Source organism: Balaenoptera borealis, assembly GCF_965194805.1.
Source record: "Balaenoptera borealis genome assembly, chromosome: 20".
NCBI classification, from domain to species: Eukaryota; Metazoa; Chordata; class Mammalia; order Artiodactyla; family Balaenopteridae; genus Balaenoptera; species Balaenoptera borealis.
Genome location: NC_138879.1, coordinates 16,362,973 through 16,377,684, shown reverse-complemented (window position 1 = coordinate 16,377,684; position 14,712 = coordinate 16,362,973). Strand labels below are relative to the sequence as shown.

The 14,712-nt window shown below is 40.1% G+C and overlaps 1 protein-coding gene and 1 pseudogene across 8 annotated transcripts in view; one reads left to right on the top strand and one right to left on the bottom strand.

Annotated features, from left to right (window-relative positions):
• Positions 1–14,712, top strand: part of LOC309619073 (protein farnesyltransferase/geranylgeranyltransferase type-1 subunit alpha pseudogene) — a 127,478-nt pseudogene that overhangs the window by 60,767 nt on the left and 51,999 nt on the right. The gene's annotated exons all lie outside the window — the stretch shown is intronic.
• The window catches only part of KANSL1 (KAT8 regulatory NSL complex subunit 1), a 191,422-nt gene that overhangs the window by 143,038 nt on the left and 33,672 nt on the right, over positions 1–14,712 (bottom strand). For all 7 annotated transcript variants that reach the window (XM_082373768.1, XM_082373766.1, XM_082373770.1 and 4 more), the window contains one exon: positions 1,176–2,550. In XM_082373768.1, coding sequence (XP_082229894.1) covers positions 1,176–2,467 — 1,292 coding nt within the window. In that variant the 5' untranslated portion in view covers positions 2,468–2,550. The remainder of the gene's footprint in view (positions 1–1,175; positions 2,551–14,712) is intronic.

Sequence of the window (14,712 nt, the reverse complement as noted above, 5' to 3'; positions counted from 1 at the left end):
AAACACAAACCAAAATTTCATACTCGGATACAGTGTTATCCATGTGAATAACAAACAAAACTGAAAAAAAAAAAAAGGAAATTTACTTATGTTTAAAAGCGTAGCTGTCTCAACAAATCCTCCAGTGAAAAGCTTAGTCACCTTTTTATTTCAGGCAAGGGAAAGCCAATTATTCCAACATATCCACCTATTTCAGCCTTCTCTAGTAATCCAACCTTTACAACATCCCTACCCAAAGAGGAAATGAAAGAAGATCTACTAGTCAACTCCCCTGCCCTTCTTTTCCAACTACTCTGTTTACTCTCTCATAAGTCTCGATAAATGTAGATTGATCTATCTCTAAGGAGATATATTTTACTTCCTTATCTGTAAGGAGCAGAATGCAGGGTCAGGAGGGAAGAACAAGAGTAAAGCACCTCTGGCTCAACCAGATCCATCTAAAGTGCCACACAAAGCTTATGAATAATTTTCCTCAAGCCAACAGATTTTGAAAATCCAGTACCAATTTATCCCAAATATGTCAATACATTTAACTTAACTGAGAGAAAATAAAATCCAAATCTGATAAAGATGGTTTCTTTTAGGGAGAGAATGAGGTTGTGAAAGCAGACTGTGCTTGGAGGCAACCTATAAAGTACTCTGAAGCATTTTCTGATTATTAGTCCTTAAAACATACGGAAATCTCAAGTGTTAAAGGCTGGGTACATTCTCTGCTGAAAGCTCAATTAGAAGCAACTATAAATTCCAGCGAACTTAACTAGGTCAACTAAACTTTTGGCCCCACTTACTAGAAACAACAAAATCTGAAGTCAAGCCTTATAAACTTACAAAAATATCCTACATATAGTTTCAAAAGAAATCTAATTATTCACTCTGAAAGGATGGGTACAGTTATACAAATTGGAAGTCTTCCAGTTTTTTTCTTAGTAAGATTTCAATGGAAAATTAACAGCTTTTACCCTACAGCAACACAACGCTGTACCAAATATACCTTCCATTTCTTCACTAGCAGGTATATATGCACCCACCTACCTAAAATTAGGAAAAAGACAAACGAAAAAAACCTAGGCACCTATATACAAAGAAGCCCATTCTTCCCATGATGGGAATTCACCAACTCTTTCTCCCTTGTCCAAACATTTCCCAAGAATGACATTATGCACGATTCTACTCACAGGGGTAAGTGGCGCTGCTCAGGATCAGCTCTGGTCAGTTCTTCCTCTTCAATATCAGACTCTCCCCCTGAACTACTGTCAGTGACGTCTGAATCAAATGCTCGTTCACTGCACCTCAAGTTGGCTATACCACTGGCTGTAAATCTGTCCAATTCTTCTGAAATCGAATCACTTTTCAGGAAGTTGCTAAGTCCCTCTGAAGTGGCGGTCTCGCTGGCAGCTTTTCTCAACGCAGCTTCAGCCTTTCGAGTTAGCATCAGCTGGCTCCGGGGCCTCAAGGATTCCAAGTTTGGCAGTTTGCTCAAAGTTTTCTCTAAAAATCCACCCAGCTGATGCTGTATATGCCTCTCCACCTGCTTGGCTTGCACAACCTGTAAGCGCTTCTGTAACCTGCGGGCACGGCTCTCAATATCAGCCTGCCGCCGTAGTAAAGCTGATATCCTTGTGTCGGAATCTAAAGCACTGAAAAGAATGGAAGACAGGGGAGACTTTTTACCCTCTAACTTGACACACCCCAAGTTAGAACTGGAGTCTGTGTCAGGTGATAACCTACTGCTTCCTTGAAGTGCCGGCGGCTGTTCCATGGAATTTACAGAAGATTTATTTGCAGTGCTATTATTGCTAAGTATCGTTGTGTGTTCTACATCAAGGCTTCTATGTGGAAGAGTGCAATTGGTCATACCTCCTTTCAAGTCCCCAGATTCAGATGCCACCACTTCACCCCCCTGAAGAGAAGATGACGTGAGAGCTCGTTTTCCCCCATTAAGGGGACTGGAATTGTCGTGATCAGAATGTGTTGAACTTTTAGTCAATTTCTTCGCCAACCCATTTACAGGTGCTTGTGGCAGAGCTGTCTGACCACCTGTATTCATGGTTCTAAGATTCTCTAAGGAAAACTCCAAAACTGGCTGTCTCCCCAACAGCTCAGCTCGGAGTTCATAGGACTGAGATAAGAGAGGATGAGATTTAAGTACTGTCTGCTTGCTGAAGACACCTTGCAATTTCAATGATTCCTTTGAGGGAACAGATGTTACATCGGAGCAAAGATAAGACGCCACCAGTGGTTGCAGCTTTCCCAAGTCTTCCTTGTTAGGATTATTTCGGAAGTCTAGACTGGGGTCCTCTGCAGCAATGGCTTTTCTTTTGGTTCCGTTGGCAGCAATAAGGATGTTGGCGTTGCCGTTATTTTCGGCACTGCCGGGGGACAAAGTGGAGGATGGCGGAGCCAGTTTGAACCGGATATGGTGTGCTTCAGCTGCTGCGTCAGTGAGAGCGGGCGCCATCGCAGCCATTCAGCACAGAGAGACAGGAAGTCCAGCCTCTCCCGGTGCCGAGGCCAGCTCCACAGCCCCTTACCGCCTCCCCAGAGAACAGACTAGAAGAGAAAGAAGAAAAGGAAGTTAGAAATACAAGCACGTTAGAAAACAACACACATGTTTTTAATACAAACATTACTTGAGGCTGTTAACCAAACTCTGCCTCCAGAAGAAAAACACTCAAACCAAAAGGGGAGGTGTGTTGGGGCAGGGCCACAATCCCTGCACAAAAGAAAGAATTCCATCCTTTTTTGTCACTTGTTACCATAAATTGAACGTAGCCACAGACTGTTAAAGTTAAATCATCTGCATCTAAAAGAAAAATATCTTTAAAACTTCTTGAAATTAGTGAATTTAAAGCAAATGTATCAAACTAAGCACCCAGTAATTAAACAGAAAAGAATTAGTAAGGAACTCCTCATCCCTACCAAAAGTTTGTATGCCAATTGTCACAGGTCTGTACATTTTTCTGGCCAAAGGATCCAATGTTCGTCAGCTTCCCACTTCTCTGCAAGACAGATCATACTAAAAGCTTAACTGTATCACACCTGTGTTACCAGTTCACTTCATCAATTTTCTTTTCTTTTGCTGTCCTCAGTACGGCCCACCTCTCAAATTAACTGCCCAACTGATGTGTCTCTTTCCTTTACCCCAAAACTTCTTGAAAAAATAGTTATAAATAGCTGCCTCTGCACTTCTCACTCTTCTATAATCTGGCTTCTACTCCTACTGCTCTGGCAAAGGTCACCAGTAATCTCATTATCAAATCCAAAGCTCAAGCCTCAGTCCGCATTCTATCTGACTTCTCTGGAGCATTAGGTAGCGCTGACCACCCCAATCTTCTTGAAATTCTCCTTTCCAGATGTCCTTGACAACAAGGTCCATTCTTCTGCCCTCTTCTCTCTCAACTCACTTCCTTGGCAACAACCACTATAGCAACATGGTAAGGCCTCCTAGAACTCAGAAAAACATGCTCAGCTGCACTAATCAACATCCCCACCTATGTTCCTCAAGCCCCCTGAAACTCAAAACTGACTTTCTTTTTACTCCTTACCCATTTTTATCATCTCAGGTAACAGTATTGCTTTCATTTAGTAACCCAAGCTAAAAACCTCAGCCATTTGCCACTTCTTTATCCCCTTTGATTTATCTGGTCTGAGAGTAAAAGGAAATCTATGCAAAGAACGAAGCCAGCTGTTCCTAAAGTGTGGCCTATGGACTTCCTGAGAACTCGAAGACCATTTCAGAGGTCCACAAGATCAAAGCATTTTCGTAATAATATTAAACGTTATTTGCCTTTTTTCATAGTGCTGACATTTGCACTAAGGGTACAAAAACAAGTCTGAGCAAAACTACTGGTACCTTTGCACAATTCAGGGCAGAGGCACCAAACTACTAATAACCACTGGTCAATGTATTCTCTATTCATTTAAAAATAAATAAATAAATAGGTTAGTACCACTGACCTTTGATATCCTTGGTGAAATATGAAAATAATGAACTTTATTAAATCTCCACTCGAGTCTTCAGTGTGTGTGTGTATATATAGATATACAAATATTCTGTGCAATGAAGGGAAAGTAGACATAAAGCACTTCTGCTACTTTAAGAAATCTGAGAAAAAGCACTAGTACAACTGAGTTACAAGCTGAACTAGAAGCTTCCCTCACGGAACACTATTTTTACTTGGCAGAACAACTGACAAACTATGATTATTCAGACTTGAATAGTTAGCAGACATTTTCTTGAAAATGAACAAAGTGAACCTGTCACTTCAAGGAAACCCAATGATGATGTTTGTTGCCAATGAGAAAATCTGAGTTTTCAAGCAAAAATAAGTATTTTGAAAACGTGTATCCACCACCATGAGCTTGAACGTTTCCCCAATACTGAAGTCTTGATTAAGTAGACTACTGCTGATATTAGTGAATGAGAATTTGATACCTCATAATGAAATGTGTCAACCTTCGTAAGATCTGCATAACTCAGTGAATGACCAAATGACCAAGCTTGTTAGAAACGAGTGCATGGGTAAAATAAGTGCAAGACAAGCCAATGGATTAATGTGACAGAGTATGAAAAGCTCACTGACACAGCTTTAGATTCCACAGTGCAGCTAACCTTTATGAAACTACTATTTGTCAAGTTTGAGTATAGTGTTAAAGGATAGCCACACTTTAAAAGGCTATTTAAATACTCCTCTCTTTTCCAAACTACACATCTGTACAAGGTCAGATTTTCTTTATATAATTCCAAAACAACATATCACAATAGAATGAATGCAGAAGCAGACAGGAGAACCCAGCTGTTTTCTATTAAGCCAGACATTAGGAAGATTTGCAAAAATGTAAAATAATGCCATTCACACTTAATATTTTTTTTGTTCTGGTAAAAAGTTATTTTCAGAATATGTAATAGGTTTGTTATTTTTAAATGAACTCGTAAATAATTTTTTTTTTTAATTTGGCCACACTGCTTGGTTTGTGGGATCTTAGTTCCCCAACCAGGGATTGAACCTGCGCCCTCGGCAGTAAAAGCGCGGAGTCCTACCCACTGGACCGCCAGGGAATTCCCCGTAAATAATTATTCTTTGAATTTCTTGAAGTTTCTAATCAACTACTGATAATAACCCATAAAAGTTCTCTGTGGTTTCCAACATTTTTTATAAGTGAAAAGGGGCCTTGAGACCAAAAAGTTTATGAATCACTGAACTAAACACAACCTTCTCCTCCCTCAGAAAAAAAAATGACAGCAACTTCCAATTTGGTCAAACATTTTATCTTTAGATAAAAATCAACATAGGATGGTAAGCCCTATAGTACTACACCAAGATTCTTCATAATATGGCAATTCAAATCATTAGTATCAAAATATTTAAGTAAATGATTGAGAAAACATCCGTACAAATACCAATACACTTATAGGTCAAATTTGACTACTGCTCTATGTAACTGCCAAAATTTTCTCACTCTAAGCTTATAATAACTTTAACAAACATCCTATATTCATTAAACTAGATCTTCTGGGGATTACAGAGTTTTATCCTCATGGACTTTCTAGCATATGGCATTCTGTGTGACTAACTGTTCTACGTCCACTTTTCCTATTTCTTATTTTAAATTTAAAAATAATTCCTAATGTAATAAAAAATAGTTATGTTACACTGGTTGAATTGACAGATGAACCAATGTAAGTTCTTTATTCAAAATACCTTGAGTCAATTTTATAAAAGGCATTTTCTCCCATAAACAAAAATCACTATCTGATCTTTCCCATCAACTCAATATCCTCTTTCGAACTGATATCAATACACAGTTGAGGGCTTCCCTGGTGGCGCAGTGGTTGAGAATCTGCCTGCCAATGCAGGGGACACGGGTTCGAGCCCTGGTCTGGCAAGATCCCACATGCCGCGGAGCAACTAGGCCCGTGAGCCACAACTACTGAGCCTGCGCATCTGGAGCCTGTGCTCCCCAACAAGAGAGGCCGCGATAGTGAGAGGCCCGCGCACCGCGATGAAGAGTGGCCCCCGCTTGCCGCAACTAGAGAAAGCCCTCGCACAGAAACGAAGACCCAACACAGCCAAAAATAAATAAATAAATAAACCAAAAAAAAAAAAATACACACTTGATACTGGCAATGCAAGGAGGCACATTATCAGTGCCACATGATTAATACAGCATATGAGAGTAGATGTAGCCTACTACCCAAAAGCACTACAGTTAAGTCTCAGAAATAGCAGGAAACAGCCTCCCTCTGGGGACTCAAGCAAGGGCACAGATGTTACACAGCTTCCACAAAACTTACTGAGGAAAACCCATGTTCACACAGCTCACGTAAAAAGAGGGGTGTAATTAACATCACACCACAGAAGGTACTTAAGCAGTAAACATTCCAAAGTTATTTCAGAATTATTCAGTTCTTAAAAATTCACAACTTAAAAGAAAAACCTGCTGACTCAAATCCCATCTCTTTCAAGATTTCTCTGACCCTCTGCAAGCAGTCCGAGAACTTGACATTAATCACATACACCTCAAAAGCGAATTTATTTTGCTTACACTCCCTCCTTGGTCTCAATATCCCCACAGGATGCATTGCAAAGAGTAGTTACTAAAACAATTGTCTCAATAAATAGGGAAAGGGAAAAGTGAAGTCTTCAGAAGAAATTCCATTCCTAACTCCTAAATCTTTATCTTTCTACACCAAAACTACTGTTAAAAAAAATATATTAGGGCTTCCCTGGTGGCTCAGTGGTTGAGAATATGCCTGCTAATTCAGGGGACACGGGTTCGAGCCCTGGTCTGGGAAGATCCCACATGCCGCAGAGCAGCTAGGCCCGTGAGCCACAACTACTGAGCCTGCGCGTCTGGAGCCTGTGCTCCGCAACAAGATAGGCCACGATAGTGAGAGGCCCACGCACCACGATGAAGAGTGGCCCCCGCTTGCCACAACTAGAGAAAGCCCTCGCACAGAAACGAAGACCCAACACAGCCAAAAATAAAAATTAATTAATTATTAAAATATATATATATATATAAATATATATATTAAAAACTACACCCCTCTCCCTTCATTGACTTGAAACGCTGTGCTGAGATGCAATATTACTCCCAAAGACACTCACGGATAAGGGGAGCCGGTCCAGGTTCACATCCTGGCTCCACCTGTATTTAAATTATTTAACTATTCTGCTCCCTCAATTTCCTCATCTGCAAAAAACAGAGCGGACCTCAGAAGGCTGCTGTGATGATTAAATAAAATACTTTCAATTACTTAACCTAGTGCCTGGCACAAGCACCCATTATTTGCACTGTTATTATAACCTATAGACAAAAAGCAAACATTACTGAAATGAAAAAATGTTAAATGAAAAAAAAAGGTGTTAAAAAATAAAACATATACTATGACCTCATTTCTGTTTTTAAAAGTAGGTGATAAGATTCTTTTGTCTTTTATTTTCTGGCTTATGTAATGTTTCCACCATAAACATGTATTGCTTATATAATAAAAAGGAAGGAAGCAAAAATAATGCAAATTCCTAAAGAGCCAAAAAATGTGAATAAGGCAAAATATCACAATAACTTTCTTAAATTTAACATAATGAGCAAAATGTTGATTGAAACGATTCCCATCCCACTTGAATCCCAAAAAACATCACTACTCAACAATTCAGAGCAGAGAAAAACTGTCAGACTTAAGCAGTTTTACAAAAACAGTTTATGATAAATCACCTTTCTCCAAAGAATACAAAGCATTAAAAGCTATAATTACTTACTAATCCTCATAACAACCTGGGTGGTAGGTTTCGGGCTGGGATTATAATTTCCAATTCACTGGTGGGGACAGATAGTAAAGTTATATTGTACATTTAGAATAAAGGAACCTAAAATATTCCAATTTTTTAGTTCATCTAATAAACCACAATCTGACCAAAAAAAAAAAAAAAAGATGGAGCTAATGTACCTGCTGTCACTGACATAAACTAAGATTCAGCAGTAACCTTGAAGAGACAAAAAGAAGGGCTATCTTATCAAGGTCCTTTAAAAGGCTATAAAAGTTTGGGCTAGGTAATAACAGTTTCCCTCCCAGTTCCAAGAAAGCATTTTGAGGACTGCAAGATGTCAAATGGGTTCAGCAGGCAAACACATTTAGGAGAAACTTCCTTGATGAAGATTCACAACACACTTCATTATACTGAATACTCAAATATTTGCACCTTTAACAAATAAACATCATTTTTCCATTACACCTACTAATATCTTGCAGAACACTGTTCTGAGGGATACAAGTTAGAATACAGTTCAAATATGTGACCTCTAGGGTCCCTTCCTGTGCTTATGATTCTATTATTATAAACTGAAATACAGATTCAAGAACAAACTTCCACCTAACACAAGTAGCACTGGGAAGCCAAAGTACACCCCTAGGACAGAGTTCCTCAACATCAGCACTACTGACTTGTGCCAAATTATTTTTCGTTATGGAGGAAGGGGATCTCTCCTGTGCACTGCAGGTGGTTTAGCAACATCCCTGGCCTCTACATGCACTAGATGCCAGCAGCACTCTCCTCTCCTATAAATTATGACAACCAAAAATGCCTCCAGAAATGACAAATGTCCCCCAGGGGGCAAAATCACAACCCCCAATTGAGAACCACTGTCTAGAGACAGATTCTCTCTACAGCTACAGATGTCTGTACATACATACATATTTCTGTATATACAGATTTCCAGAAAGCACACATATCTGGCTGCTTCAAATAGTGCAAGTCAAAACTAACTCCACACCTGCAAATGAGAACCATGCCTTATTCCTTGTAAATTCCCAAGACAGGAGTCCAGTTACACAAGAATAAACTGGCAGCATCCACCTTGCAAAAATGTTGATAAGCTGCCGGGACCCAAAGGGAAGGGTCTGGCCATTTGGGTGGCCAACAACCGCACTTTCACTGAAAACAGAAGCAAAAATCAAATGGGGGAAAAGAAGCTTGCCCATAATGTGGCTTCTACTAACCTCTTCCCACCATTACCTCATTACTCTGCACAAAACAAAGAAATAGCCAGAGGAAGGATGGTTAGGGAAGTGTCTGTGAAGTTATCAAAATTTCAGCTGAAACTTGAAAATTAGCTAAAATTTCATTATGTAGAAGGCTGGGGTAAAAGAAGGGTAATGTGGCATTCTAGTAAGAGGAAAAGGCACAGGAAAAGGCAAAACTGTGGGAAAACATAGGATATCCTGGAGGTTGAAAGAAATGATCAATTTGCTTGAAATATAAAGCATATTGTAACAGAGAAAACACTATAGAAAAAGGTGAAAAGGAAGTTTGAAGCCAGATCATTAATGGACAACCTTCAATAGCCAGCCTTTACTCAGACTAAAAGGCAGTAGAAAGTCATTAAAGGTTTTTCAAATGGGGAGTGACACATGAGAACTGTGCTTCAGAGACCAGTTGGGTAGGACAGATTAAAAGAAAGTAAAAAGTCAAAGACCAATGAAGAAGCTACTGCAATAATCCAGATAGGATACAACAAGAATCTCAACTAAGGTGTTCACCACAGTGGAATGGTCGAAGTCTCCTCCAGGCTTTGGAAGGGCCTAAAGTCTGCAGAAGGGCCAAATAAGTGACATAAACAGAAAAGGTAAAAGATTCTTAGGAAACAAGAGAGAAGGCTGTCTTTTCCTTTATAATTTCAGCTCCTTAATGATAAAAATCTCATTTATTTCTCATAAAGCTGTACAGGTGGGGGGGGCTGTTCAGTTTTGGGGTATCCTCTCCTTTCCTAACAGGGCCAACCCAAACCCAGCCCGCATCTGCATCAGCTCACATCTAAATTATCATAACAGCTTCCTGACTGATGCCTCAGTCCTCTAATCCATTCCATAATCCATTCTTTTTATCGCCTCTCTTCTCTACTCTAGAATAACTCCTAGTACCTTTCTCATGAGTCCAAATTCTCCGAGATGAAACTTAAAACAATATCAAAGCAAGTGCATCAGTTGGCTTAGACCTAGAACTCCCTGCCCCCAGATTCAACTCCATAATCTTTGCCTATGCTGCTGCCTCTACCTGGAAGGTCCTTCTACCCTTTAAGCCCAAAACTTAATCCTTCAATACACAGCATCTCCACAACAACTTTTCCAGACTATTCAGATTCACATCACTTTCTTCCTGCTTAAACTGTACAATGCACTTAAAGTCATCACTCAATTAAAATCATCTGAATGTTCCCTAGTTGTCAATTTATTAATATTAATTTATTCTATTTCCGAGACAGGAGAAGTTCTTTAACATCCCTCTTTGTATGCTCACTAACTTTATCTAGCTAGAGCTTGGTACATAGTAAGCACTGTGAACACTTACTGACAGGGCTAGAGTAGTTAAAAAAGACCTAGAGGTAGGCTTTCACGTGTAAGATTGTGCTAAGCAGAGAAAGATGAGGAAATTCTAATCAAGAAACTGACACAATCAAAATAATAGGGAAGGATTTGGGAGATGATCCACAGAACTTGGATGAACCAAGTGTTACGTGTGCAGCTTCTCAAGAAAGAGAGGGAAAAAGCAGCTATGCAGTGCTTCGTGATGAAGTACCAAAAGCTACATTATGGAACACACTGGAAAGTATTTTTTTTTTGTATTTCTTTTACAAATGTAGATTTGTTATGGAATACAACAGGGAGTGGGCAGCAAAATTTTTATTATAAAACAAAGAAATAATGTGGACCTCACCACCCCAGTCCCTAACGCTCTCTATGCCAACAGGGCAGGGCTTCTTAGGTTTTATAATTACTAAGGGAATCATAGCTCTGGTTGGAGAAGAGGTTATTATTATGATTGTTCTAACATTCACTAACATTCACTAAATGCTCTAATGTTCACTAACATTAATTGACCTTTTACTGCGTCTGTCACTGTGCTAAATGTTTTACATACACATCCTCATTTAATCATCACAATAACATTATAAGACGAGTATGTACTCTTATTCTCATTTTATAGATAAGGAAACTGGTGCTCAGAAGTTAAGTAACATGCCCAAGATCACACAACTACCAAGCTGCAGAGGCAGGATTCCGATTCAAATCTCTAACTGTAAGGCCCATGCTTTCTTTTTTTTAATTGAAGTATAGTTGAATTACAATGTTGTGTTACCACTATATACAAGGCTAGGTTTAAACTGGAAGGAGCTTAACTGCTAAACATGAGGTTTTTGAATTTTAGTCTTTATGGGAAAGTCAATAACAAATACCAACTGATTATCTCCAATAGACATTTTATTAAAATGCCTACAGCATTCAAAGCCCCACACCAAGTGTCTATAAGGACGACATGGACCAGTAAAGACAGACACTCACTGTGATCAGGGAATCCTGGGGGGACATTAGGGGACCCTCACACAGGCTGAGAGTGGGTGGGGTCACAGAAGGCTTCCCGGGGGAAAAACATCTAAGTTGAAACCTAAAGAATAAGGAGGGTCCAGTATCGCCCATACAGCTACTTCCAACACCCCTACCCCCAACACCAAATCCAAAACCAATTCTTGCCCCTCAACATGCCCTATGTGAATGAATCCCGATCCCAATCACTGATTTACCATCTACCATAGACATCTTAAACATATACTAATACTTAAACATATACTAATACCAGACAGGAATAATAGGAAGACTATAGGAGTTCATGGTCTAATGCTGGAGACACCAAGAATTATAGCAGTGTCATCAATGCCAAAGATAAGAAGATAGAAATTAGGTGTGAAGGTAAACCCAGATGATAAAGCACTGTTTTTCCTGAAGGGATCAAGCAAGGCTTCAGAAAGAGATGACATTCTGACTGAATACTGAAGGTTAAATAGGGAGGATTCAATATAGAATGACAGGCACGTTCATTGCATCCTTAATACCACTGCCTTAGTTCAGAACCTCTTACGTATTACAGTAATCCAGGCAGTAGTAATCTTCCAACTGTTCTTTCTTCCTGTCTCAGCAAGCCTTCAATCTAGTGCCCACTACCACTACCAAAATGATTACTAGAAAAGAAGGAGGAAAAAAGGGAAAAAGAGAGGGAACATAAATCCAACCATGTTGTGTTCCTGCTTAAAATCCTTCAGTGACTCTAGGGTAAGGATGAACCCAAACTCCCACACATTTATCTGCCCCCCTTTTACACTCAGCCTCATCTCCAACCTGTCGCCACCTTAGCCACCTGAATCTTATTTAGTTCCAGACTCTTACATACCCTTGTACCTTTGCTTTTCAAGTTTTAGCTCAAGATCTCATGCTCTTTAAACTATTCCCCATTCATTTCAGGTGAAGTTAGAGGTCCCTTCCACTCTAGGGTCTAATATGCACTCCCATGACACCCTGGGCAACAGCTCATAATGGAACATAAACACCTAGTTTTGTCGCCCTCCCGCCCCAATCCCGACTGTATATTTCTTAAAAGGAAGGTTATGGGTTGTTTTATCTCTACCCTTACATGTAGCACTGCGCCTGGCAGAGAGTGGACCAATACATGTTAGCTAACCTGAGTAGTCTATGCTGAATGCATCAGATGGAGATCCATTATAAAGTTAATGGGGGTGTCTGATCATAAAGTAAAAACAATCTAACAATAAGCAGGAACGGGGCTTCCCTGGTGGCTCAGTGGTTAAGAATCTGCCTGCCAATGCAGGGGACACGGGTTCGAGCCCTGGGCCGGGAAGATCCCACATGCCGCGGAGCAACTAAGCCCATGTGCCACAACTACTGAGCCTGTGCTCTAGAGCCCGCGTGCCACAACTACTGAAGTCCACGCACCTAGAGCCTGTGCTCCGCAACAAGAGAAGCCACTGCAATGAGAAGCCCACGCACCGCAAGGAAGAGTAGCCCCCACTGGTCGCAACTAGAGAAAGCCCACACTCAGCAACGAAGACCCAACACAGCCAAAAATGAATATAAATAAAATAAATAATTTTTTAAAAAAGAAGCAGGAACCAACTGAATCTAGGACAGACTTCAACTACCTCAAGTTCCGGTCATTTACATTGCCAAGCACATGCACTCAGACCGACAAACTTTTTTTTTTTTTTTTTTTTTTAATTTATGACTGTGTTGGGTCTTCGTTTCTGTGCGAGGGCTTTCTCTAGTTGTGGCAAGTGGGGGCCACTCTTCATCGCGGTGCGCGGGCCTCTCACTATCGCGGCCTCTCTTGTTGCGGAGCACAGGCTCCAGACGCGCAGGCTCAGCAACTGTGGCCCACAGGCCTAGTCGCTCTGCGGCATGTGGGATCTTCCCAGACCAGGGCTCGAACCCGTGTCCCCTGCACTGGCAGGCAGATTCTCAACCACTGCGCCACCAGGGAAGCCCGACAAACTTTTTAAGTTACTTTTAAACTACTAAATTTGGCTACATAAGCCTTTTGAAGGCAATACCTATCAAAATTTTAAATGCATCTACTCAGACTTTTACCTAGTAACTGCACTTCTAGGAACCTATCCAACAGAAATATTCTCACAGATACATAATAATATATGCACAATTCTTTTGCTGAAGACAATTCTTTTACTGAAGAACTGTAATAGCAAAAAAAAAAAAAAAAGCTAAACTTAAAAGATACAATAGAATATTCTGCAGCTATTAAAAAAAACTGTTTACGTTGATGTGAAAAATCTCTATGATCTATAACTAAATGAAAAAAAAAGACCAAGCTACGAAACAGGTAAGATCATGTTTGTATTTTAAAAAAAATAAAATTGTTTTGAAGGATAACTACATATCAAAATATTTATTCATGTTTATCCTATTTCTATCTTATCACTGAATTCAAGTTTCCTACCAGTTTACTTCACAAAAAACAAAGAAGGAAAAATGTATTTTTATCTCATCTCTTCCTAGCAAACTCTAATAACACAAGTGTTTCTGAACAATACTAAAATCGAAGATTTCTTGAAGGGTCCAAGCAATTCAAAAGCAAACAAGTTCTTAGGTTGGGGGGGTAGGGGATGAGGAGGGGGTACCTGACCAAAGTCGAGGGATCTCACTGAATCAACCTATCCCTTTAGAATACTGAATTAATAAAGATTAACTACAAAAAAACAGCAATCCATTATCTTCTGAAATATGCTTAAAGTCTTCAAACATCCTCAGTTCTCCATGGCAATATATGAGCAGTTTAACAAAACTTTCCTGACAGTTCAACTTATCAGACCAGTATTTCTGCAAAGCCTCTAATGCTAGCAAACATCAGAAGCTAAACTAATTAGCTTTTCGCCTTTATCCCTTCATCATACCCTCCAGTGGAGGTGCTAGTAAGCAGTCACAAAGGCCAAATAGCAAGGGAAAGCCTAGATATCAGTTTTTAGCAATTTTTGGTTTAATGCCCTAACAACAAAATTGTAATTCATCTTTTTTATTCCCAAACACTTCCCCTCCAAGTGAATTTAACCAGGTCTGACCCTAAGGTGCTCCCTTTTTAAAAAAGAAATTAAGGGACTTCCCTGGTGGCACAGTGCTCAAGAATCCGCCTGCCAATACAGGGAACATGGGTTCGATCCCTGGTCCTGGAAGATCCCACATACCGTGGAGTAACTAAGCCCAGGCGCCACAACTACTGAGCCTGCGCTCTAGAGCCGGTGAGCCACAACTACTGAAGCCCGCATGCCTAGAGCCCGTGCTCCGCAACCAGAGAAGCCACTGCAATGAGAAGCCGGCACACCACAACGAAGAGTAGCCCCTGCTTCTCCACA